The sequence below is a fragment of the Agelaius phoeniceus genome, chromosome Z, assembly GCF_051311805.1.
Source record: "Agelaius phoeniceus isolate bAgePho1 chromosome Z, bAgePho1.hap1, whole genome shotgun sequence".
In the NCBI taxonomy this organism is placed as follows: Eukaryota; Metazoa; Chordata; class Aves; order Passeriformes; family Icteridae; genus Agelaius; species Agelaius phoeniceus.
The window spans coordinates 26,389,680-26,416,634 of record NC_135303.1 but is presented as its reverse complement, the minus strand read 5'-3'; the positions used below and the strand labels follow the sequence as shown (position 1 = coordinate 26,416,634).

The 26,955-nt window shown below is 40.8% G+C and overlaps 1 protein-coding gene across 1 annotated transcript in view; it reads left to right on the top strand.

Annotated features, from left to right (window-relative positions):
- The first annotated feature begins 278 nt into the window (after positions 1–278).
- ENTREP1 (endosomal transmembrane epsin interactor 1) overlaps positions 279–26,955 on the top strand; it is a 28,372-nt gene continuing 1,695 nt past the window's right edge. The window contains exons 1-10 of the mRNA XM_054652580.2: positions 279–639; positions 3,114–3,170; positions 12,377–12,487; positions 13,905–14,033; positions 14,785–14,892; positions 15,008–15,123; positions 19,275–19,404; positions 19,990–20,062; positions 24,622–24,771; positions 26,527–26,810. Coding sequence (XP_054508555.2) covers positions 382–639; positions 3,114–3,170; positions 12,377–12,487; positions 13,905–14,033; positions 14,785–14,892; positions 15,008–15,123; positions 19,275–19,404; positions 19,990–20,062; positions 24,622–24,771; positions 26,527–26,810 — 1,416 coding nt within the window. The 5' untranslated portion in view covers positions 279–381. The remainder of the gene's footprint in view (positions 640–3,113; positions 3,171–12,376; positions 12,488–13,904; positions 14,034–14,784; positions 14,893–15,007; positions 15,124–19,274; positions 19,405–19,989; positions 20,063–24,621; positions 24,772–26,526; positions 26,811–26,955) is intronic.

The window sequence follows — 26,955 nt, the reverse complement described above, 5'->3', positions numbered from 1 at the left end:
GGGTAAACTCTACCAAAGCTGTTGCAAAACGGCTGCAGCAGCATCAGCGGGGAGACCCGGGACGGGAAGGATGGTTCAGGGTCCGGGAGAGTCGGGGACGGCGTCCGAGCTCCGGCGAAGCACCTTGCGCCGGGCTCGGCACTGGCTGCTAGGGTGGCCCCGGCCGCGCCTGGCGCTGAGGGCGCTACTAGGGCTGGTGTTCCCCGCAGGGGAGCGGACCGGAGTCCGCACGGGAGGCGAGGCGGCGGCAGCGCCGCAGGAAGTCGGCGCCCGAGGGGGCTGGCACGGGGGTGGCGGTGGGGCGGCCCCGCCCGGCCCGGCCCGCCGTCCACAGCGGTCGCCCGCCGAGAGCCGCCGCCAGCGCCCCCCGTGTCGCCGCCGATGGTGCTGCCGGGGTCCTGCTGCCCTCTCCCGGGACTCGTCCCGCTTCCCCACACAGGGCCCCTCCGCCCGGGCGCGCCGCGGCACCACCGCCGCCTGTGCCGCCCGTGCCCCCTGCTGCTGTTCCGCTCGCTGCTCGGGCTGGGGCTGCTGCAGACCGGCCTGGGCAGCGCCCTGGTGGCTCTGTGCTTCGGGGCGCTGTCGCTGAGCAGCGCCCCGCAGGTGAAGAACGCGTGTCCCCTCTGGGCCGGCTCCTCGGTAAGTGACGGCCGCGGGCCGGACACGCCATGCTGGGGTCCGGCCGTGCGTGCTCGGCACCTGCGGGGCTGGCTGTCCCGAGGGATGCGTGATCCCGCTCCTCCACGACGGCCTGGAAACAGCCTCCGGGTAACGGGGTAACGGCTTTTTGCTGACAGCTTTGTAGGATGTTTGCAGGACCCCAACGGAGTTACAAACGTCGAGACAAACAAATAGGGGACTTATTTCCTGACGTGCATTTTTGGAAAAAAAAAAAAAAGTACTCGGTTATTTTGATTTTGCGCTATCAGACACAGGATTTTCAAAAATTGTTGTGTGTGTAGATGTTGAATGTTTGTGCTTTGTGCCTTTGATCGTAGGCATAAGGTAGAGATAAATCAGCAATGTTCCTGGGGAAAAAATGGATGGACTTAGCACAGTTTTGGAAAGACTACTGAAAGAAGTTATTCCATCTCCTGTTGGGCCCTGCTTTAAAACACAGGTTTATAAATATGGAATGTATGCAAGAGTTTATATTGCAGAAGCTAGGCAGCAGTAAGCAGAAGTTACTAAGTGTAGCAGAGTCAGATTGATTAGTGCCAGTTTGGGCCCTCCGGCAGTCAGAAAGTCATGTACTGGGTTGGGACACAGCTCCTGCTGCCTGTGTGAATAGTATCAGCTTTTCCCTTGCTTTAAACATTTCAATTAAATTGCCATGTTGTTCACCACCTGTAAAAACACGCTCAGTGCAGTTGTTTGGGGATCAAGTAGTTCCTATTGATCTATATAATGCAGTGTGTATAATGATCTGTATAATGTACACAGTACTTCGGGGGTGAGGGAAATCCAGACCCTCCAAATGACTTTGTTTGGTATCTCTGTTGTGATCTTTCATCCTTTTTGTTTTGTTTTGTTTCTTTTTCTTTTTTTTTTTTTATTCCAACTCTAGGTTAAAAGTTTATGTAACCAATGGACATTCTTTGAATTCTGCACACAGAACCATGCTTGCGCTTTTAAAATGCTTTAAAATTGCATGTGTAAGATAGACTTATTCAGTATTTTTAATAATCAAGAAGGGTGATGATTTTGTTTGGGGTTTTTAAAATTATATTTCTGAAACAATAGTACATTCAGAAAAGTTACCAAAATACTGTTAGGGTGTTAAAATATGTGTGAAAATTTTAGTTCAGAAGCAACCTGGAAAAGCAGATGCCATTAAAAGCTGACTGCTGTGTCTGGTTGGGTGCTTTTTGGTTTGGTTTTCTTTTCATTATGGATGCTACATGCTGACTTGTGAGGGGCATGCCAGGAAAATTTTGAGAAGGACTTTCTTTTCTTATCTTTAACAGATGTAATAAAATAAATTTGCTGTCATTAAGGAAAAAAATATGTCAGTATGATGTGCTTTGTTATAAAATCATGTGTCCATTTTGCAGTTAGAGAATTCAAAAAATACTTTGTTATGAAACTGCAGTTATGTATGTGGTTTTGCAACACCAGTGATGATATCAGTAGGTGTTTTGGCCAAGTCATATATGCGTGTTACGCTAGATTAGATTGATCATGTCAAGTGAATGAAATTACAGAAGGGATTTATTAAAAATACTAGTGGATGACTTCCTGGTTGTTCCAGTCTTCCTGTTTCTTTTTGGGGTAGGAGCTTGGCTGGCTTAGTCACAATGTCCGTCAAGTTAAAATATAGCTGCTGACTTATGGGACATGATGAGAAACTTACTTGCCTACCTTTATAGGGTTCCTATTCTTCTGTGAGAGAGTATTCAGGTATGCTGTTTATTTCAGTTCTGCAGCAATTCTTTATCATTTCTTAATTGTTTGGTCCTATAAGGTAAAGAAAGAATCATAAGATTCAGTTCTGTGATTTAGCAAGTTTGGTCTAAAAACTGCTGTTGCAGGAGAATGTGCTTTTATTTTAACTTCTTTCCTCGCGCTGATACTGGCATTCATCTGATTAAATAGCAAAACTTTTCAGGGAGGTAGTGCTGGTGGTGCTCTTTATTGATTTTGGTAGGGTTCATGCTCAGGGTTTTAGCTCACCAGAATGGTCAGAAATCAGCAAAAGGGAGGAAGGAAGTAGGCACTTAATGAAGTGCTGAGATGGTGATGGAGAGAGGGGAGGAAAAGGACAATTTTTAGATTTGCCTAGCCATGTTGCAGAGAACAAATACTTTGTTGGCTGAAAGCAGTTATTTAAGGCAAATGTAGAGGTTGGAATTGCTGATATACTACTTGTCCTCATGCATGTTTTCTGGAAGGCAAAAGTAAGAAACTAGCATATTTAATTTGGTTGTTATTTCACAGAATGCTCTTAGGATCTAAGAACTTCATCAGCATAGGTATTCTCTGCTTTAAAGTGTATCTTCGTATCTTCCCAGCATTGTTATAGTGTTCCAAAGAACAGCAATAAAAACAGTGTAAATAGCATTTTGTAAACAGTTCTTTGCTTCTTGCTGATGCCATGTTTTTTTATGTTGTAGGCAATCTTATGTGGAATCTTAGGATTAACAACATGGAAGAGACCAATGCGGCTTTTGGTAAGTATGGATTAGACTTTGTAAGGAAATCATAAAAAAAAAGAGCATAATTTAATAGTTGTCGGTAAAAAAATAATCACTCCTTTCTCCTTTCAAAAAAATAGTGTCTAGTCTTTATTTTCAAATTGCAGAATCATAATTATTTAAAGAGAAGTCAAAGACCATGCAAGGCCATATTCATTCCTGCATGGATGAAGTCCCCTGTAAGGGCAAGAGTGACCATGTCTGGAAGAATTGTTAATATTATTTAAAGCACACATTTTATGGTTTTTTTGTATAAGAAAATGCTGGCTTAGAATAAGTAATTTAGTTCTCCAAGGTTGTGCAGCTTAAACTGAAATGAAGGAGATGGCTTTAAATCCTAGCTTAGTTGTAGTTTTTTAGTTTTTGACAATGGGTTTGAGAGCTAATTTAACACCTTACAGCAGGATCCAGTGCTAGTTTCATATACAGTTGACATTGCATTGCTGTTGGAGTAGATTGATGTGCAGGGTGTGTAAGCTGTTTCCACATGTAAGTGAAATCTGAAGCTGTGTAGCTCTTAATGTCTCAGAGCTGGAATTTGAAAAGGAGCTGTGGAGTTGCTTTTGTTTGTGTGTGAGTTGAGGGAGTTTTTTCATTTGGCTGGTTGATTTTGTTTTGTTTGCTTTTGTGTATTTGCTCAGAATTTTTTACCTTACTGTCACTTCTGAAGACTTTTTTCGGGCCAAGGCAGTTTAATTTTTCTGCAGCACTCTTTTGGTATCCACATGGGTATCAGTGAGGAGTACCAAGGATTAGATGTGTGAGCTGTGGATAGAATCATAGATTCACCAAGGTTAGAAGAGAGATTTGAGATCATCAAGTTCAGCTATCAACCCAGCATTGCCCCAAATCCCTAACTACATCACCCAATGCTAGATCCAGATGCTTTTTGAACACCTCCAGGAATGGTGACTCCACCACCTCCCTGGTGCATCCTATTCCAAAGCATGACCACCCTAACAGCAAAAAAGCTTTTTCTAGTATCTAATCTGACTCTCCCTTGTCTCAGCCTGAGGCCATTCCCTCTTGTCCTCTCACTGCAGGCACTGTATCAGATTTAGGCCCCGACTCACCTCAGCCCCTTACAGGGAGCTGCAAAAAGCAATGAGGTCCCCTCTGAGCCTCCTCTTCTTGAGATTAAACAACCCCAACTCCCTCAGATGTCCCTCATGAGAGATGTTCTCCAGTCCTTTCAGGAGCCTTGTTGCCCTTCACTGGACAGGCTCCAGCCCCTCAGTGTCCCTTTTAAAGTGAGGGGCCCAGAACTGAGCACAGACTTGAGGTGAGGCCTCCTCAGTGCCCGGTCCCGGGGCTCGATCCCTGCCCTTGTCCTGCCGGCCACGCTGTTCTAGACACAGGCCAGGGTGCCACCGGCCTTCTTGGCCACTGGGCACACTGCTGGCTCATGTTCAGCTAGCTGTCAACCAGCACCCCTAACATCCATTGTTGTTTCTCAGTGTGCATTGGTTAACATGGCCTATTTTTTAGGAGTTTTGTGGCTATAGAGAGGAGCCCACTGTTAGAGATTCCCAATCTGGAAGGACCATATTTTCATCAAGATAAACGTACATGCTCTCATTCTCAAACTGCCTGAGGCTTGCACAGTACTCCTCTGTTAATACTGCCTGTGTTCTATGCTGTTTCTATAGCATGTTGTTGCTCTTTCACTCTTTAACATTGTCCTTTGTATAAACCTTATTTTCCTTTCCTAGTTTTACTTAAATAGAAAACACAAATTATTCTTGATCCCCTCTTTTATTTCAAATGGTCTTTAGGATGGTCACATGCTGAAGGAGATTGCCCTGGGATATTATGCAGCAGGAAGGTTTTTGACATGAAATTGATAAAAGCTCTGAGCAGCCTGCCATGATTTCATAGCTGACCCTACTTTTGAGCAGGAGATAACACAGGAGTCTTCCTCAGCTCTCTTACAGCCACAATTATTCTGTGATTATGTGATTCTACGTAACTGTTTGGGGTTTTTTTCTTATTTGTATGTGCATTCTATAGAGGTTTGATTTTTGATAGCCAGATTAGATCAGCCTTGACACTGGGAAGCATTTCTGCTAAAAGAGCAGTGAAAGCCTGGAACAGGCTCCTAGAGATGTGTTTGATGCCCCAAGCTGTCAGTGTTCAAGAGGCATTTTGGACAATGCACTTAATACTGTGCTTTGATTTTTGGTGAGCCCTGAAGTGGTCAGGCAGTTGAACTAGATGATTGTTGTAGGTCCCTTCCAACTGAAATAGTCTATTCTATGTGGGAAAATAAATAAACATTAAACTCTTCTTGAGGGTAAGGAAATAATGCCTTAAACTAGCTACAGTCTTTCAAGGACAGATTGTTAGTTTCTGTGGGCATATTTATGCTTGGCTAAATATCTATTATGTCTAGCCTCTACTAACTTGAATGTTTTCTCTAGGGAGTTATGGAGATGCACTATTAAACGAATTGTAAAAGCAAGCTTCCTAAATGTCTCAGCAATGAGATCATTACACAGTCATGACTTAGAATTATGATATTCATAAGGAAGACTAGAAAACTCATTCAGAACTAAAACATATCCATTTGTCAGTTGTGACTGTCCTCCTCTTACAACTCCTTATGTAAAGCCTTAGCACTCCCAGTGAAGGTTTCTCACTATCTATGTTTGGTTTTTTGTGAAGGGTCAGGCTGTCATGGCTGCCACTTCAATCCAAGGCCTTGGTAATGGAGAAAAGAACCAGACTGTAGTTTGTTTTGGTTTTTTTTCTGTGATGGCAAGATTCTGGTGCTGCTGATGCTTGAAGAAAGCACAGGGCTGCAGTGCTGTGAGGAATGAGCTGGGGATGGGCTGTGGTGTTTCAGCCACTCGTTTTTTTCCTTGGCGGGGAGAAAGGAAGGAAACACATTGGTTACAGATGTAGTGGACCTTTAGTAGCACCATCGGTGAAAAAACAGCCGTGAAGAGGAATGGCTGTGATAAGACCTTTTAGTAAATAAAATGGAGAGCCATATTTGGGTTTTGCCACCCACACTGTTTTACAGCTGTATTAACAGTGTGGGATGATACTAGATAAATAATATATCTCTGAGAGAGGGTACTGCAAGGCAAAATTAAGTCATTTATTTTCAAGGACATTTTTGCAAGGAAGGCCTAGCCTTGAGCAGTACAGCTACTGAGAAGTCTGGTTTCAGTCCTTCCTTGATTTTAAGTGTTTGAGGGATTTTCATTCTGGATATCGATATCAAGTGTCAATCAGTTTTGGAAGTCATCTTGTAAAGCTTGTGCTTTGAAGCTGATTTTTCTTTGAGGTAATGCTGAGTTAACACTGGACTCGATGGTCTGGGAAATGTTAACGATCCTATGTTTCTTCTTCTTTAGGACTGTCCAAGTACATTAATGTGGAAAGGGAAACTCACCACCTATTCCTCCAAGTTACATGGGTATTGACTCTGAGCTCTTGTGGGCTCAATCTTCCTCAATGTTACCTTCCTCCATGCATGGAATCTGGTTTCTTTCTCTCTGCTCCTAAGCTCCTTCCTTTCACACAGTTTCAAATCTTAGTATTACCTTAAGGAACTTAAATTCTTTCAGAGAGTACATCAGTAAAACTGATTGTTAGTTTGTTTGTGTATGTTTTGAGGGCAGTTCATGTCTTTGACAGGTCATGCTAGCTGCTACATTTGTGTCCTTACTTGTATGCCAGATAGGACTGATTTGAGTTTATGTTGCATTCCCAGGAGTTGCCAGGAGCTGTTCAGGCTTTGCTGAATGCAGAAGCCCTTAGGTAGTGAAGCATCCTTTCCTTTCAGTCATGCACAAATTAGTTACAGCCCTGGAGAGTGCTTTTTAGGTGACTCTCTGTGTTTGTTTCTGGTTTTGGGGTTTTTTTTCGCCAACTGAAACCAAGACTTCAAGTTAATCATCTCTCTGGTGTCTGTTTGGTGCTTGAGTTCTGCTGCTAAAGAGGAGACTTAGCTGTGATTGAATGAAAGGGAAAGGAGTGCCAGCGTCCAACAAGACACTAGCCTGGTGTGCTGTGCAGTTTAACTGCTGCAGCTGCAAGTTCTGGGGAGCAGATTGGTCTGCAAAATGCATGGGATCAAGAAGTCAACAGAAAACATGCAGGCTAGTTGGATGTGACTGGCTTTCAGCTACATCAAGTACTGCATGCTTAATGTTGTTTGCTAGTACGGCAGCTTTTGTGTTCATACATGCCGTTGTTTTCATGTAAAGCTTTGAGGGGTTTGACAGAAAAACCAGAGTTGCACATCCAGCATGAGTCATTCAGTCTGGATTCTTCAGATATTTTACAGTGTGGTCCCATAAGGATTTGAAATTTTTATTTGATCCACTTTTAATTTAAATGTGTTATTATAGTTGGTTAATGAGAAATATTTACAGATCTTACTTTGAAAACAAAAAGTTCATGGAATTCAGGCTTTATTTATAACCTGAAAAATTTTGAAGAATTTATTTGTGGTAAACTTTGTATTTAATTGAAAATTTTTATCCAAAGAAAAATATGTTCCAGAAAACTTTAAATAAAGGTTTCTTAGGGCTGACTGCTGCTATGATATCTGCACCTTGATAGATTTTCATTAATTTGACTAAAATTTAATGTATAGATCGAGATATTTCATTCAGGTAGTGTTCCTAAATTTTAGCTCTGCTAGTAACAGTGAACTGTGAACAGAAGCTCCCTAGCTTCCCTGACCCTGAAAACCAGTCTCTCCCTAGGCATGGGCTTTATAACAAGCAGTCATTTGACTTGTGATAACTACTGTAGTAGTATCTTTTTCCCTGTATTTTAGAAGTAAAATAGTTCTTTATTAACCTCTTTGCTCACACTCTAGACTCCAGCATTAGGTCAGTAAGTAGTAATTATGCAAAGGTTTTAAAGTCAGTATAAGCAACTAGAAATACTCTTTCAGGAGTCAGATTAAGAAAAGCTATTAGAAGCTTATAGCCATTTATATGCTGCAAAAGCTTTTCTCTCATACATGCAGCATTTTAGTGCTGCATTTAAAATATGTGACTTTTTTTATTAAATGAATTAATTTGTCTTTTCATGTGGGGCTTTCCTTTGTTCACAGTTGTATTGTGGGTTTCCATACAGTACAATGAATAGCTCTCACAACTGACAGAAATCTAATAAGGTCATCCTATGAGTTTTAATTATTGTTACTGCTGCTGTGCATGTGGGCAATTAATAAACAGATGTACTCTTTTCTACAGGATGTTTATAAAAAATATACGTCAGCTGTAAACTGATATAAGAGTTGTTGAAGCAACTGTTTTTTCTTTCATTTAAGTGCCTGCTTGGGCATCAGTCCTGCACATGCATGTTCAAGTGAAAGCAGTTCTTCTCTGGCATTAGATACTTGCTTCAGTGGCAGCAGCAGCAGCAGGACAAAAAGGAGCTTCTCCATGCAGAATGAAAGATAGTGTGAGAGCTTTACCATGCAAATTTATTCTTCCTTGGAGTCCTCAAAAGGCATGATGATGGACTTTTTTACCTGAAAAAAAAATCATACATGCAAGACTTTAGCAAATATGAATAGAATACACTTCACTTCTGTGTAGTTTAATTCATATGAAGGTTCCTCACAGCTTTCGGCAGCTGTTGATAGTCCATGTGTATCTAATGCTCTGAAGATGAAGCTGTGAGCCAAACTAAGGCCATAGTTTGAGTTGTTTCCATTTTTATAACTGCAATTAACACCAGTTACATCTATTTTAGTTTTTGAAATACCATGTTTGCTTTTCTCTATTTTTTCTAAATTGAGAAGAACTTCTTTCCTCTGGGTAGAATCTTCTGTTGCTGGGTTGAAGTGTAACCCGTTTTTACTTGTAGGTGAGTAGACATTTAAATTTGCGTCTGCAGGAGAATATAAGTAACTAATTAAGCTGACAGAGTACCTGTTAGATGGGACAGTGAATGACTGAATAAGTGGGCATAGAGGGCTGTGATCAGTGGTGAAAGCTGAGCCAGCCAAGGAGCAGGGGTGAGCCTGAGGGGTAGAAAATGAGGAGCCATACCACTGAAGTGAGTGCTCTGCACAGTGAATCTGAGTGCACTGTCAGCACAGGTGATGCCGAACTGGAAGGAATGGCTGATACACTAAATATTGCCATTTGGAATGACCTAGACAGGCTGATGATTGCATTGAAAGGAATCTCTTGAACTTCAGCAACGTGGAAAACAAAGTCCTGCCTGCGCAGGGAAATTACCCTATCGCACAGGAGGGAACAACATGGTGGAAAGCAGCTCTGCAAAGAAAAACCTGGGGATCCTGGTGGACAACAAGCTGTCCATGAGACAGCAAAGTGCTCTTGGGGCAAAGACTACTGGTGTCCTGGGCTGGATTAGGCAGAGACTTGCCAACAGGTCAAGGGATGTGATCCTTCAAACACCTGGAAAGGTATGAAAGCTGTGGCTGTTCAGCCTGGAGAAGAGGAGGCTCAGTGGAAATCTCCTACATCTCCATTAACAGCTGATGGGAAAGAACAAAGAATAGTGAGCTAAACCTTTCTCAGTAGTGCTCACTGCCAGGACAAGAGGCTGTGAGCAGAACTGAGAAAATAGGAAACTCCATCTGAACACAGAAGATAACTTTTTTACTGTTCTGATGGTTAAAAACTGGCGTAGGTTACATGTAGAGATAAGTCAAAACTAACTGGGCATTATATTCAACAGCTTGCTATAGGTCACAGATTCATGGCCATGTCTGGGTTGGAAGGTATCTTATGCTTCCAGGTCCCTTGTTGTGACACCTGCTTGAACAGGAGATTAGATTTAAATGGTCTCAAGAGGTCCCTTCCAATCTCAGTTATTGTGTAAAAATGTTGACCAGTGATGGAGCAGAAAGAAAAAAGGTTTTTTCTCTTGACAGTCAACTGTCAAGATGTGTGGTAGAGAATTTTGTGGTTATAGTTCAGATCATGGTAGTGTTTTAGATTGAATCTAGAGGAATTATTCTTATCTTCTACTCATTTGGCAGGATTTTCTGAATATTGGATTATTCAGTCAAAAATATACTATATCTATAATAAAAAACAGATCAAGATTATATGTGCACATGGTAGAATTTATTAGAACATAAATGCAGAATGTATCATCCTTGTTTCACATATTTATGATAATGCTCTTTCTCTTCCTCTTTGTTCTTTGATTTCTGGCATTCCTTTAGTAAAATATTAATGATTTTGTTTGTTTTTCAAAATTTTGAATTGGAAGTCTTGATTTTTACTGTAACTTTTTATATAGCTATAGATGGAATTGTTTCCATTGCAGCTTCTGTACCACAGGAGACAACTTAAATGTCAGTTTGCTAGCTTGTTTTTTTGGGTTTTTTAAATCTTTCTTTACTTAGGCCACGTAACTTCTTTTCTCCATTTGTCATCAGCTGAAAAAGGACAAGCACACCTCTTGGGTTTTTTTTATATAATTTAATGAGAGTTGTGCTGTAAGCATATTTTATGTTGAAACAGCTTCTGTTTCACTTACAATACTGGCTAATTCTAATTATCAGTGCCCTGTGTTGAACCCAGTTGAAAAGTTTTCTTTATATGAAATACATGTGTGTACCAAATTTTTTTCTCAAGGTAGTTTTTTGTTAGAAGAGTAACTAAGATAATTGAGGTAAAAGCATAAGGAATGGGTTTCATTCATTTACATGCTGAGCATGGTGTAATTTTTAAAAAATCATTAGATTCTGTGTTTGTATGGAAAAAAAAATGACACTCAGAGTCCTTTCTAGATCGAACCCCCTCTTATCTGTGGTTTTGTGATTAGTAAAAAGCTAGGACAAAATGCTCTTCCTCTTAATAATTTAGAAATTATTTTGTTTTTAGTGTGCCTAACACAAAGTAGTCCCAGTTCTCTACAGAGATTCACTAATAGATACATCAATTATTGGGGTTCTTGGGGTTAAAATGTACCTTACATGATAATGTTATCATCAAACTAGTAATGACTAGTAATGTTGTAATTGAAGAATTTAGCTTGCTTGCATAGTAATGCTCTTTGGCTCATGTCCATTCATTGGGGATTATTTCCCTGAACGTCAGAAAATGGGAACATAATTTGTGCAACAGCTGTTACCTCTTTCTGTTTCAGATTCTAGGTAGCAAACCATGGTACATCAGATAAATTTATTTGGAAGGCCATGGTGTTCTTTGCGTGTTTAGGAAGTCCTTGTTGCTGGATCTTCTGTAAGTCTGGAGCAGGACTGAACTCATGTCCCTCATAGTGTCCTTCTCTTCCTCTGTATTTTGTGATGTCCTACTTTTTTAATTTGGACCATTTTGCTACAAAGAAACCTGAGCGAGCAGATGGTTATTAAGAAGGATGCTTTAGGACCTTAAGAATCTGATACTTGCTTTGTGGGATTGAATGCTTAAAGAGGAATCTTACCTTTATTTGTCTCTAAAGTAGTAGTCTTACCCAGTACTTTTTCTTGAAGTACAGGATATTTTTGCCTGTATGAATGGGGACAGGGATGGTTCTTTCGTATGTCCAAAATCCATATCCAGAGTCATGTAAGCCTAGATTATAAAGGGAAAGCAACACATCATTTTGTCCACTACTTCTGCTTGTCCTTTTTTCATGTATTTATTGCTCTTGCCATTGCTCGATTTCTGGTGTTTTATAAATCTGAAAGTATTATCTGATTTCCTAATATTCTGGTTTTAGTAGCCAGGAGGAAATAAAATCATGCAGCTCAAGTCTCAAAAGTGTTTCCATATTTATTGTAGTGGAACAAACATTTTTCATATATTTGTGCTGTAGAATAATTCTGGAAGTGTGCAGAGTGAATGTTGTCTTAAGATGTTTCTTCCTCTTCAGGTTTCTTTACTGTTCTGAATGTGTTGAAAGTTAAACTTGGTGGGAGAGTGTGACACATGTTGGAAGTTGGGCAACTTGCAGATCATACTTTGCACTCCAACAAAACCTTTAATTTCTTGTACTATTATTACTGATGTTTTCAATAGTTGCATAACTAGTCCAGAATAAGGAGAGAGAAAACAGAATTTTGGGAATCGGTTAACACACCTTGGGGCACTGAAGTCATGGGCAGTTTTGAAAAAGCAGAGAGTCATTCCCAGCTTCAGCTTGTGAATGGGATTTGCTCTGTAATAGGTTCCTTGAGTTGGGTTTCTGTGCCCACTGCAGTTAACTTTGTTTTGGTGTTCCAGGTTAACCTGTTTGTTCTGCTGTCTATGATCAGTTTTATGCTGAATGTGACTGGATTAATACTAGGATGTCAAGGCATTCAGTTTGTGTCCGGGCTACCCAGATGCGATTCGGTAAGCACACATACTGATTTCTTCTCATTATGGCATATTAGCTTGCTGTGCTGAGATCACAAAATGTCCTGATGGAGAGTTGCAAGTAATTAAAGAACTAGCACAAGAAATTTTCTGTAGTAATGTAAAAAATATAAACCATTGAAAAAAAACTGTGTGTGGGTAATAATGAGCTACCAACAAAATGTTCAGTTTGTTATAATGTGTGCGTGGGATTATTCTTCCTGTTTTGCCTCACCTGGGAAGGACCATTCTGTGATACCTTACAGTAGAAGCTGTGAGAAAAAAAATAAGGTAGATCAAATCATAGTAGCTTTTGAGAACGCTTCCACTTGAGGAAGATGCAGTCTGTGCAAGGCAGGACAGAATGCAAAAGATTTTTCGCGAGTGGTTGTCATGAGAAATAGAAGAATCACTATTGATGAACTGGAAACTGTGGAATAATTGAAATGTAAGGATACAGTACAGAGTCACTTGTTGATGAAGATGATTGTGTGTAAAAGCTTGAAGGACTTTGTGGGCTAATGGAACAGATCTTTGAATATATATTTTCATTCATTTATTCTTTCAGGAAAGCTATTGTTGGTTCCTTGACATGCCAGTAGATGTATTGCAGTAAGAGTCCAAGATTATAAACCCATGGGAATCTAGATTAGTCCAGTATCACTGTACCAAAGCCATAATGAGAATTAATGATGATATTCCAGATGAGGTGGTCAAATCTTGCAGGAATTTCTGAGTTGCCTGTAGTTGGAAATATAGGGTAGAGCAAAAAGACATTCCTGAAATCATCAGTTATTTTGTAGTGTGGCTTCTATAGGTGGAAGAGTGTCAACATTGTGACTCCAGAGTTTGAAAGCTAAAACCTCAATTATTTCTAGATATGGAAGCATTGAATTTCTACTTTGAAAACTAAGATGATAAGATTAATTTGAAAGTGAAAGTTTACAAAAACCTGTGGTGTACAGATATGGCTATTAATGATTTGACTGTGTTGAAATTAGAGTTGAGGGTTTCATTCCATCCATAGAAATGCAAGATATATTCTTGAACCATAGAAAATGTGTACAGTTCATATAGAGTGGTTTGCACCACAGTCAGAGAAATAATTTCTAGGCAGTTATGCATTGGAAAAAGCATAAGTAGTAAAATAGCTTAGCAATCAGAGCAGCTTTGGTTATAATAAGTTGTATTTAAGTGTGTTAATGCATTACCCATAATGCTTTCTCTCAAATAAGAAGTGTATAGTACAGCTTTATAATGCAGGAATCATTGGCATACCACACTGTTTAATTATACGATCCTGTATTTCCAGTCTGCTTTGTGGTCTTTGGCTTAGTTTAAGACAATAGGTTCTATATTACGCAGGTAAAAATGTTGCATAAAACAATTAAAAATAGAGTTTTGTTTTTTAAAGATGGATATGGATGAAATCAAGACTTGTTTTTGCTGTGAAGAACTTCATCCTACTACCTGCACAGAAGCAAAGGCTGTACTGAAGCTATACCACGTGAAGTCATGCAGTGCTGCTCACCTTGTTCTCAAGGTACCCTGCACACCCATCAATGGGAGCAGTATACTGCTTTTATAATGTCCATGCTTATGCAGCAGTGCAGAGCTGAAATGTTTACTGGGAAAAACTCTGTTATTTTTCTGATCAGTCAGAAGCTCTTCATGGTACTGTAACATGACGGGAGGGAAGGGTTTCATGTCTGGGTTTTGACTTGTGCATTGCTGAGCCAATAAGCAGTTCTTGCCTGTTTTTTGTGTTTAGTTCCACCAAAACTGCTGTCGAATCCAGATGAGATTACAGGGGTAAATAAGATCTAAATTTTAGCTAATGATTTGATGCCTTTGTTAGTCTTTTGCACTTCTCAGCCTCTTGTGGCTTACAAACTGCTAAAATAAAACTCCCAACCAATACCATCTTCAAATATCAAAAGGCTTTGACATGTCTTTAATGGTGATCATCTTGAATTTTATTTCCCACAGAGAAGTTATGAGGAAGGTTATAATTCTTGGATGAGTAGATGGATAAATCACGTCTGAGCTGTATTAAACTCTTCTGGAGCTCTCTGTCAGGACAATAAATAGTGTAAAACAAGTTTTTGCAAATTACTCCAGTCTTGAAGATTGTGCTGAAGACTTCATCCCATACATTTTTTAGAAGTAATTGCCATGATCATCCCTGTGTTTTCTCTATTTGTTTTGGTTTTGTATTATTATTTATTATTATTTTTACATTTACAAATACCATGGTTTAATTTTTTAATTTCAATATTCTTCATGTTCTTCAGAAGGTTCTCTTAGCTCTTAGTGCCCTGAATGCTCTCACTGCCACAGTTTGCTTCACAGCAGCTGCCCTGCATTGCTTACTGACACTCGCATCAAGAAGATCCTGCACAGTAAGTGAGCACCAGGCGTGGCCTGCCATAGAGAGTGGTACAAGCAATATTAACAGATTACACTGTTCAATATTTATAGCTCAGAAGGGTTTTAACACAAGTTGTGTTTGAATAGGATGAATGTGAGATTGAAGGTGAAGATCACAATTTGGATCCTGATGATTTTGTCCCACCTGTCCCACCTCCCTCCTATTTTGCAACTTCTAATTCTTGTACTCCACAAAGTCACAGGTAAAACTGTACACTCCCTTTCTTTTAGTGTCTTTTGAAACACTGCCTAATCTTTTTTTATGATTGTTTTCTCTGGTGAAAAAAGGTTTGTGATTTTAGAGGGATTAAAAAAAAAAAAGAAGAAGAAAAAACCTATTAGTTTGGAAAGCATAAATACAGTGTGGGTAAGGGGGTAAAATGTTGTGGTTTTGAGTTTAGATTCCCTAGGAACTATTTCTGGGTGAGAGAAATACTACTCCTTGACACACCTGAAGACTTACACGAAGATGCTGTCAGGAGCAGGGGAGGACAGTAGTTGGGATGCCAGACACAACCATTTGGCAAGCCAGAGACCCTGAATGGTGTTCCCCCTGAGTGACCTGAGTCATTTTCCTTCTCCCTCTTGAGTTCTTAGGGCTGACTGAAGGGTGTATTTTGACTGCACTGCTTGGAAAAGTAATCCCTTACCTTGCAGGTTATTTGCTCTTAAAAGTAACTTGCAGGTTGGCTTTACTAGTTTATGAGTCAGGTGGGGCTGTTGGAATCCTGGATGCTGAGAATTTTAAACTTTCTGTGCTTATAGGCACAGACCCACAAGAGAACACTGCATTTGACCTGAGGCTGTGAAGAAGGCTTCCAAAATTCATTGATAGTGCTGAGATAATGGGTGTGTAGTTGCTTAGAAGTGCGTAATATCACAGGGTGGAAAACTTAGGCGTTTGGGATTTTAGAATATAGAAATAAATATAAAGCAAGATGGAGATTTTAGGGTGGAGACAGGTTGTTATTCTTTACCTTCTTCTTCCTCCTTCTTCATGGGTTTGTAATTGTGATGTTTTGTAATTGGGCAGAAAAGTCCATATTGTGGACTTTTGGGATCAGTCTTTGGGATCAGTCATTGGGTTAAAAGGGAAAATAATCTAGGTGTCAATTCTTAATTGGATAGTTTAGTCTTAAAAGACCTTGTAACAAGAGACCGTTAGCCATTTTGTGCCTTCTAATGAAAAGCTGCCGAACACATGGTTGTGAGACTGTTTTACTGATAAGGAATAATAAACACCTGAATCAGAACATGAACTACTGTCTCAAGTGCCTTCAGGGCTGCATTATTTTGTTCTGAACATAAAATATTTATACATAAAGTATTATGGTGCTCAAGCAGACTCTATGACTCTTGTTCAAAATTCCTCCTTTTTGCAGTGAGCAGGAGTGTTTAGTTTATTTCACTGTTTCATCAGAAATAGCATGCATGACTTTCAAGACTATATGATCCTGGCAGAAGTAATTACAGATTTTGGGATTGGCTAGAAAATTGTAACATGGCACAGCAGTAGGATTTAGAATGAACAGGTTCTCTGAAACACCAGAGGCTGAATTTGAATTCAAAATACTACTGAAATCCTCTATTTAAGTCTTGGTTCAAGCAGCTTATGACAACAGAGTGGAATGTATAACGATCTCTTTGTAAGAATAGTATTTATGCTTTTCAGAGTTCTCCTGCTTTAAAATGGACCAGTTGTTCTTTTTCTAGCATGTCATTCTGGATGGTTATCTCTTTCCCGGAAGCAGTATATATTTTTTTTTTTAATTTTTTTTTTTTTGGGCACAGGAGGGTCTGGTTACAGTATTTAAGGCTTCTGTGGTCTAAAATTGAGTAGCTACCTTGCCTGTGACTATGTTAAAACTGATTGATAGTAATGCTGAAGTAATGATAGTAATTACAGGCTGATAGTAAAGCTGATGATGACATCTTTCTGAAGTCAAGCTACTTGTTTTAGGGTGTTCTGGGTAGTTATACAGGAGTGCAGAAGTTATAGCAGCAGACTGGCTTTATTTCTGTTTTTGGAAGATGAGTAATTATGACTCAGCCCAGGCTGAATCCTGCAAGAGTGGCTGAGATGGGATGTGGCCATTTCTCAGTCAGCCTTCTCACACTTCTTCCTCCCAGATTGTACCCTGAGCTCCTTTTAGTTCCTGTGCCCTAGCTTTCTGTGCTGAGCTCCCTGGTCCCTGCATCCCAAGTGTGCAAGGAGGGTGTGACAGGAGCCACATCCAGGGAGGTGAGCACAAATCGGCAAGCTCTGAGACACATACGTCCCCTGAAAAGGGATATACTACAGTCATCAAAATTTGTGCCAAAGATATGTTTGGAATGGGCAGGCCTTCTCTGCCACTCTTTAAATTGAAACATCAGGGGTCCAGATATCAAAGATAATTTGTTTGCTCACCTGTTCATGGGAAACTTTCACATTTGTTGTTACATTTAATAGCAAAAAAAAACCCTAGCCCTTCAAGTGTCTGGTCAATTCCTAACTCTTGTTATTTCATACATTAAAAAATAGCAATTACATTATTTTTCAGGGTTGGCACAAAGCAAACAGTGAGAGCTGAGTTTACAGGTGAAAAATAAAATGTGAAGTTTAGCAGGAGTTGGCCTTTGATCCTTGTGGGTCCCTTCCAACTCAGGATATTCTGTGATTCTATGAAAGTGTCACAAGATGTGTAAATTTAAGGGAAGCGATAATGTATGTTGGGCAGCAAGGCCTACAAATCTGCCACAGTTCAGTTTAAAGTATTGTTTGTGTACCTCCTGGAAATTACTTTGACAATTAAGGGACTCCAGGGAGTGCTTTTCTAGTTGCATATTATGTAATAAGTTTTACCATAATTGTTGGACATAGCATTAATTTTCAAGGTATGACTGAGCTGGGTAGGCCAGATCAGGCATGTTTAAAAACAAAACTAAGATTTGAAATGTATATAACTTTGTGGCTTACATTGAATGTAAATTCAGCATCAGCATACTAGGAAAATGTGAGGAAGTAATGTTGATGGAGGATCTGTCTCCAGAATTATTCTGAAGCCTTTTGGAGCAGATTAAGTAGATTGTAGTTAAAAACTATTTTAACATACTTTGTTTTCCCCATTTTTAAGACTAAAAAAAGATAATGGCCAGCTGTCAAAATATCTGCTTTCCTTTCCTCAGATTTCTCTGTGCATTACCTCCATTGCCTTCACAGGAGCCTTTCATAAGTGGGCTTCCAGCTTCTCATTTTGAAAGTTTTATTCTTTTCCTGTCTGTGCAAGTGGTCTTCCATTGGCATTTCTGTCATTCTGCCCTTTCCTCTGAGCTTGCAAGAAAAAAAATTTCACAGTCATCTTTGTTCCCTCCAGCCAGTGTCCAGAGAAGGCCTAAATTCTGTGAGGAAGGACTTGCTTTGTCCTTCAAGGATGCTTGAGAGTAGCATCCACTAGTGATGGTGAATGAAACCTGACCAAAATTCAGAGAGCAAAATACAGGTTTCTGTGTGTTTCTTGAGGTTCCTGCTCAGCACCAAATCAGCAAATAAAATTAAAAAAAAAAATGCAGAGAAGAGCTGAGATGTTTGTTTTGGGTCACAGACGTCTCTGAGGATTGTGTTGGGGAGGTCTTCCTGCCAGCTCTGCTGTTGACCCCCACATTGTTACCCCAGTGTTCCTGGGGCAATGTAAACGTATGTTTATCAAAATTAAGGTTTCTCTAGGCACTATTCTATTTTCTTCCTTCTCAGAGCTACCTCCTAAGAGAAAGATGTTGCAGTAGAAGGCCTTTGGGATTTCTGCTGTGGTAAAGTTTTCAGAGAGCTCTTTGGAAACTGAGGAATGAGGTTAGCCATGAGGTGCATTTGCCTCATACAAGCCTTTGGAATTGCTCAACCATAATATTGTTGCCTTTCACAAAAACAGCCTTTAGTTTGGATTTGGCTTTTTCTGTGCAGCTGTATCTGAACATAAAGCACCAGGTCAGAAGTATCTTGAATTTAGGTTATAAGTAAGAACTCAGTGGTTCACAAAACTCAGAGATAGGCTGTCACATTTTGAGTGACAACCTGTACTTTAATTTCTTGTCACAAAACGGAATCTCTGAAGTAAAACTGGTATGGGTTCCTAGGCCCAAAGATGTTTGAACTCTGGGGAACACACTAGAGAGGCGCATCCTGAGGAGCTAAACTGAGAATTACTCTTGCCATCTTCTGAGATAAGGTCTTGTAGATCTTGGCGAGTCCAGTATCTGTGTCTTGCATCCCAAAATCTCAGCTGGCACAGAAAGCCAGTGGGGTTTGGAAACAGGTGATTTTTTTCTGCAGCTGGAAAGCCATACTAACAGATTTGATCTGTGTTATTTATTGCAGCACACCTGTCTCTGATGTGATTTCACTGCACTATATTTATGTAACACGAATCAGAGGGGTTGAAGTGTACTGCCCTCTGGACCCACCTCCACCCTACGAAACTGTTTGCAGCTTAAAAAGCTCTGAGCAGGTATGGGCCACAGGAGTTCAATGTCTGATTTGGTTTTTCCACTCTAAGGGAGAGGTTGCACTCAAGCATGCTATATGTACATCAGGCGGATACATTTGATTATGAATGTAAATTTCACCAGAGATTTTAATTAGTCACTTATCTGTGGAACTGTAAAGTTTTATCCAGTTGGAAAGCAACCCAGGCATAGGGAGAAGGAGCAGAAAGCAATGTGGAGCACGCCTGTTGCTGGTTATTCAAAAAGACCTCCTTGCTTTAGTTCGCTTACTCCTCCCATGAGGGACTAGGTCAAGGTTTTGGCATCACTGGCCATCCTTTTTCACTGGTGTTTTCAAAAGACAGGCACTTTTTCCCAGAAAATACTGGGTAGGATAAAATTCACTGACCTGGATGATGAATATGAATATTAGACTGAATATGAATATATCCACTGGCCTTGATTTTGCCATGGGATTGAAGTCATATCACACAGTCTCTCTGTAGTTAAGAACAGGTATTCCATTTCTAAGGTGGATGTTGCAGTTCTTAGAAATGCCAGAGAAAGGTGGTGACTTGTGATTTTTCAACTTTTGTATTCTATTCCAGGGAGGTGCACTTCAAATAAATGGTGTGGAAGAGGTTGATTCAGGGGAAGTAATTGACAGGCAGTCCTTTCAAGGTAAAAAATAATTTTAATGTTTGCTCTAGAATATTCCCTCCAACACATGCAACTCAATAATGCAGCAGCAGCATTAGTTCTTTGACGGACAGCCATCTTACTGCAAACTAGAAATACAGAATCATGATTGTTTTGGGGTGGGAGCAAGGATTAATATTTAAAATGTTTAAAAGCACAGCAAGTTGTTTTTATGCAAGATACAGAAAGAAGGATATGTTTCCTTTTTAGTAACCTAAAAGTTAGTTTTTGATACTATATCCATATGTTTTAAGAAATGATGTCCACCTCCGGTGCTTCCCTTTTTTTAGTGTATGTGATGGGGCCTGTTAACATTTTGTTGCTGGTAAAAATAGGAAAAGGATTGAATAATGCAGTACTGTGTGGAGCTAAACGGGGAATTACTCCATTATCCAGCCTGAACTGGAAGAATTACTAAATAATTTCTGCATCCTGGTATGGGAGATAGCTAACCTTCTGTTAGAGACAACATCAAGTTTGCTCTGCACTGTTTCAGAAAACCATGCCTATGGCTCAAAGTTTTTTTTTAGCCTAATGTTTGTTGCAATGTAGGCTTGTGGCTGAACATCATTAACTTCCGGCTTTTCCAGTACAGCCCATGAAAATGTGTTCCAATTTTCATTAGGACTTGGGTATTGTGGCAAGATTGTCTCATTTGCAATATCCACACAACAGAGTAAAGACTGGGGCACGGGGGAAGCCCCAAATCTTTTATTTGATTGCGGCCTGTCTTCTGCCAGCCTACTTAGTAAATGTAAAAAAAACCTTGGGTTTGAACTGCATCAGCTAGAATTGTTCCAGTTATGTGGAGTCAGGGGAAAAAAAGAGTTTGCGTAAAGTCATACTTTAGCCAAATGTCAGCTCTGTCAAAATCCCCTTAAACTCTGACCGTCTGCCTGAAACCTCTGAATACAAGCACTTAGGTGCTTATGGTGTCTTGCCAGCTGTGATAATCAGAATGAAGCCTTTTGCTACAGTTCCTCTGGATTTCTTTCTCAAAGCTTTCTTACTGGTAAAACTCCTGTTGCTTTCTCTGAGCTCCTGTGCACAAACAAAAAGAGGTTATCAAATACAAGGATACATGTTAAAAAGTTATGGGGACTGGAAACAGGAAAAAAATAGCATAGAAAATGCACTTGCAGGGAAAGACAGTCAGGAAAGTGTTTTGTTTTGTTTTGTTTTGTCTTGTTCTGTTTTGTTTTGTTTTGTTTTGAAAAAAGGCTCTGATATCACATTGTTTGAGGCATTTGTTTAAAAATTTCTTTTGGAAGAATCAGACCTACCTGAGCACATATGGCAAAGGGTACCCTCCTCTCTATCATCCTAACTGGTTTGTCCAGTATTTTTTTAAATAAAAATGTCTGTAAAGAAACATTTAATTATCAGCCTGCCTGTTAAATTCAGATAAAAAAAGAAAGTAAGCCTCTTAAGAAAGAAAAAATTAACCCTACTGCTTCTTCTAGATGCCAGGGCTTCCTAGAATTTAGGAAAACAGAAATATATGGAGCAGTATCTCTTCCTTTATTTAAATTTGGAGAGGTGTACTACATCTGGCTGGAATGGAGTTAATTTCCTTCATAGGAGCCTATGGTGGTGGTTTGGATTTGTGACCTGGGGGGAGTGTTCCAGCGTTGTCATTGTTCAGGGACTGGCTGGGATCAGTCAGTGGTGAGTGACTGCTTTTGCATCAATTGTTTTCCCTTGAGTTTCTTGGGTTACTATCCTCCCCACCTCACTCCAGCTGTCCTTATCTCAGCTCATGAGTTCTGCCACTTCTGTCCTTCAATTCTTCTCCCCATATCACTGGGGAAGAGTGAGAGTGACTGTGAGGGACTGAGCTGCCTGCTGGGGTTAAACCACTGCAGGGGGGAAATACAAAGGGGGGGCGGGCTTATGTTGGAATTGTGGCAGAGGAAGTCTGTGGGCGGTCTCAGCTGATGCCGTGTAGCAGTCCGTAAATAAAACTTGATCTTTCAGTTTACACTGGCAGGCTATCATGCCAGGGCATTTGTGTATGATGCTGATTCCCTTGGCATCATCAGGGCTGATAACTGAGCATAGCTCCCGATGGAAGTTAGAGCTGTGGACTACTCTGCCAGCAGAGTGAGGGGAATCCTGACTTCTGTCTGCAGCAGGAGCTCTGAAGATTCTGTGTGCCAGCTAAAACTGTTTTACTGACTTCACAATCACTCCTGTGAAGAAGAAAGGGACTTACTTCCCTGCTGAGTGCAGTAGGAAGACAATGCAACATTTTGCTGGTGGCAGGAAGTGCTTAGTAGCTGCTCTGTATCATCACAAACTAGGTGTACGCATTTCTAGTTCACACCACCATAAGACAGTTATCTCTCTGAAACATTAATATTATTGAGGATTATCTAAGATCACAAAATCTGTTGATTAATCTGCTTAGAATTTAAAAAAAATACCAAACAACCTCTCCAAAGTAATAGCAGAATTGTACCTCCAGGGCTTATTGCTAACACAGCTCCACTGGTGTTGAAAAGTTTAGATTGGTGATGGACTCTTTAATCCTGCATGATTCTTGGGCTGCCATATTTTGTTGCTGGGCCTTACCTTATGATTTTCTAGGCTGGTACCTGTTTTATATAGGTTGTGTCACTCTTTCTTCTCTTTAGAGATTCTCAGTTGCATTTGTGTAGATGATAAGGTGCTGTGCTCAACAAGTACAATCATCAAAGCCAAATTTTCTTGATGCTCCTGCCACTGCTGCTTACCTGTTAAGAGTGACACCACAGATTTTTGCTGTGTTCTGAATAAAAGACTATTTACATGAATTTGGTTTTGTACTGGGTTTGCATGACCAATTTTTGGTAGTGGCAAGGAAGCTGTTGGAAGGTTTGAAGCTTCCTCTATGCCTGGTAGAGCTCCAAAGATGGACCTGCTGCTGGAGAAGGCTGGACCAGTTAGAAATCATGGTAACACCTCTGTGACAGCACATTTAAGAAGGGAAAATAAGTTACTTTGCAGATGTATTGGTGGTCAGAGAAGAGTGAAGTGAGAATATGTGACACAAACAGTCCTGCAAATGCCAGGGCCAGTGGAGAAGGAGGGGCAGGAGATGATCCAGGTGGAAGGAGGGGCAGGAGATGATCCAGAGCAGAGATTCCCCTGCAGCCCATGGTGCAGCCCATGGAGAGGCAGCTGTGCCCCTGCAGCCATGGAGGTTCACAGGGATGCAGAGATCCACCTGCAGGTCATGGAGAACCCCCCTGGAGCAGGCTGGTGTGTGCAAGAAGGCTGTGGAGCCATGGGAGGCCTGTGCTGGAACAGGCTCCTGGGAGGGACCTGCAGACCACTGGAGAAAGGAGCCCATGCTGGAGCAGGTTTCCGGGTAGGACTTGGTACCCACCCTTTGGGGGACCCACGCTGGAACAGGACTGACCCCATGGAAGAGTGACCACACTGCAGCATTTTATGTAGAACTGCTGCCTGTGGAATGGACTCAAGATGGAAAAGTTCCTGGAGAACTGTCTCCTGTGGGAGGGACCCCATGCTGGAGCAGAGGAAGGACTCCTCTCCCTGAGCAGCAGCAGAAACTTGCCATGAACTGACCATAACCCACATTCCCTGCACTGTTGCAGGGCAGAAGAAGCCCAAGGGAGGGATAGGAAAGGTGTTCTTAAGATCTCTTGTACTTCTCATTATTCTGCTCGTTTTTGGGTAAAATCAGCCAATACCCACGAGCTGAATCTGTTTTGCCCATGATAGTAATTGATAAGTGATTTCTCCCTGTCCTTATTTCAAGTCATGAGCCTTTCATTATGTTTTTTCTCCCCTGTCCAGCTGCAGAGGGGTGTGGCTGTGGTGGGTACCTGGCATCCAGTTAAGGGCAGCCAACTACAAATTTCTAAACTCCTGAATGATCAATAAAATTGTTTTTTGTAATATGCCAGGTGCCACTAGATGGAGGTACAGAACCAAGCTTACATAGCTGCATCCTGTCCTGTTCATTAAATTGCAGCACATAGTTTCACTCTTAGGAAAGGAGTGGGAAGGATATAGCATGTCACAAGAATGCAGGAAAATAATTAAGTAAAGATTTTAATTCCTTTTTAGGGACTGGTCACTGATTTACAAGATACTTAATTGCAAAAGATGACTGACCTCTCTAACTGTATACTGTCATATCTTGGTACAACTGCCTATAAGCAGGAGGATTTGGGGCTCTGTGAGATTTAGTTTTTTGCCAATAAAGCTGTGGTTCCCTTCTCTCTGATCAGGTAGTTTAAGGTGATTTTTGTACTAGGGTGTACCAGACTGTAGTCTTTCGGTACTCCAGTTGCATAAGGCTGAACAGGTTTTTGCAAACATTTAAACAAGGTTTAGACCAATGTTACTGTTCAGTAAGTGTGGGTCTGTGCACACATACATGCTCCTCTTTATGACCTTTATGACCTCTGTCATTACAGATTTGCAGATTTCCCCATTACAGATGGGGAAAAAAAACCAGTCTCTAATAATGGCTTCTACAGATTAGCTTTATTTTGACTACTTCTGCTTTTCTGTTTCTGATTATTCAGCTGAAGAAATTCAGGAGCCTTCCAGCAGAGTGAGCCTTTCCCCTTCAAATGCAAGCTGTGTGCCTGCAGGAAGGAACAGAAGAGCCTTCGATCCCTTGCGGAAATTTTCTAAAAGTGATCCTGGGCTCCTGCACTGCCAGCTGCCTCAAGGTGACTCTGTTTTGTCTGTCAGTGATTGTGTAATGGTTCTTTGAAAGAACTTTTCAGAAGTTCGGTATGTCAAACCTCGTACCTGCAGAAATCAGCTGCTGTTTCCCAACAGGGCACCTACATGACAATACTCTTGTGCTTTGCCAAACCTTCTCCACCTAACTCCTCATCTTGCTGCTTTTCAGGTTTTCATATCTAGGAACAGGGTCTGTAGCAGGGTCTGGGTATGAGGGAGGGGTAGTGGAAAATGAGGAGAGAGAGGACACAGGATTCCTCAGTGCACTGACATCTGAAGTCTTACAAGTGCAGTTGTCAATGTGAGTAATAAACCATAACTGGCTTGGGGATTTGGTATTAGCCCATAAATTTTGCTCCCTTTTTATCAAGCCTCATGTTGTCAAAAAAATCCCTCAGAAACTCAACACAACCCATGGTGGAAAGTTGATGAAATTGCTTTGGTGTCAGTGATCTAATTCTGTTGCTGAGGGAAAACTGCTAATGTGACTACACAGTCAGTGATACTGCTGACAATCTTGAAAAACGCACCTGTCAGGGGTCTTGCAGTTTTTACGAGAGGATTTTGGAATCTCAACAGTAGCTGCTGATACATACCAGCACTCAAAATGTATTTTAAGTGCCAATGGGGCATATTAGTAACAGCCATTTATTTTGGATATTGGGAGCATGTTGTCTGGATTACACTTGTTTTTGTGGAATGTTTTCATAGCTGTGCTGTACCATGTGTTTTTTTCTTGTCCTCCTATCAACTTCCACCACGGCAGCCCAGAGAATCTGCTGCTGAAGCAGTAGTTACATGACACAGAACCTATTCATAGCTGTGAAAGTGGAGTGCTTCCACTGTACAGAGACCCCATGTCAGGAGCATTTGGAAGCTTTAGGCTTGGTGTTCCTGAGGTTAGGTCTGTTCAGCAGTTAGATCTGAGTTAGTCACCAGTGCTACAAAATAGGAACTCACTGCAACAGGGAAATTTGCTTCGAGGTAGCGCTCTTCTTGCTGGGAAGTTTTGCGTCTCCTCCTAACAGTTTTTGGTCTGAAGCCAACATTAAAGTGCTTCTTGAATAATCTGTAGGTGTGGTTTTGTTTTTAATTTTGGTTTTTTATTCCTTTTAATGGGGTCAAAATTTGGTAACTTGTTTATACCAAAGGCAGTGAATTTTTTACCAAAGGCAGCAAAATTGATTCTGTATTGCCCTTTGTTTAGTCCTTGCAAGGTAATTTTGAATGTTTTGGTGTGGGTTAAGTTGTTTTGGTTTTTTTTCATTGAATTTCTACTTTGTAGTATTACTAGCTTCCACCTTGGCAGGTAGTGATTTTCAGGTACAATTTGTCCTCTTGACTGCTAATAACTAAAAGTTATAAAGAGTTTAGGAGACATCATAAAAGCCTTATACCTTTATGTTTACATTAACACTCAACAGGCATTTCAGGTCTCTTCAGATGAGAAACAAGAGAAAGGAACCAAATGTACACAAAATGACAAAGAGCTTTCCAAAGGGGAAGAGTCCCTCCAGACACTGTGACATGTAATATGCACTCAGTCATAGCTACGTATGACTATTTTACAGGCATTTTGTGTAAATCTGATAGAGTGAGCCTTCCAAGCCACCCTGACCATGCCAGACTGTCAAGTTGTACAAGGTTAAACCATGCACTGCATCCTTATTGAATGAGGAGGGGAATCTCTGGGAATACTATCAACTATGCAGATTGTTTACTTGTTTTTTTGTCTTCAGGGACAGTGCTCAGCTGTCAAACTGCAACACTCAATGATGTGAATCCACTGAACGCTGTCACCTTGCGGAAGAGCTCAAGAGCCAGAGCCTCGAGGGGAAGACCCCAGTCTCTGATAGACTATAACTCTTACATGGACACTAAACGGCGTGTGGCGTGGATCCTTGAGCAGTCCTGCAGCATGAGCCCAGACATACATGACTTGGTGGAAAATATCAAGTCTGTTTTAAAATCAGATGAGAAACATATGGCAGAAGCTGTTACCAGTGCCACTTTCCTTGAGCAGGTAGTTTTATTACTTGTTCTGATAGATGTTGCCCCTGGTTCGGAAGTATAGGTTTCCATTTGCCAGTCTGTGTGTCGGAGTTCTTGAACCAAACTGGCTTCCTTCAGCACTTCAGTTCCATGTAGGGAGTGTGTGAGAGGCTGTG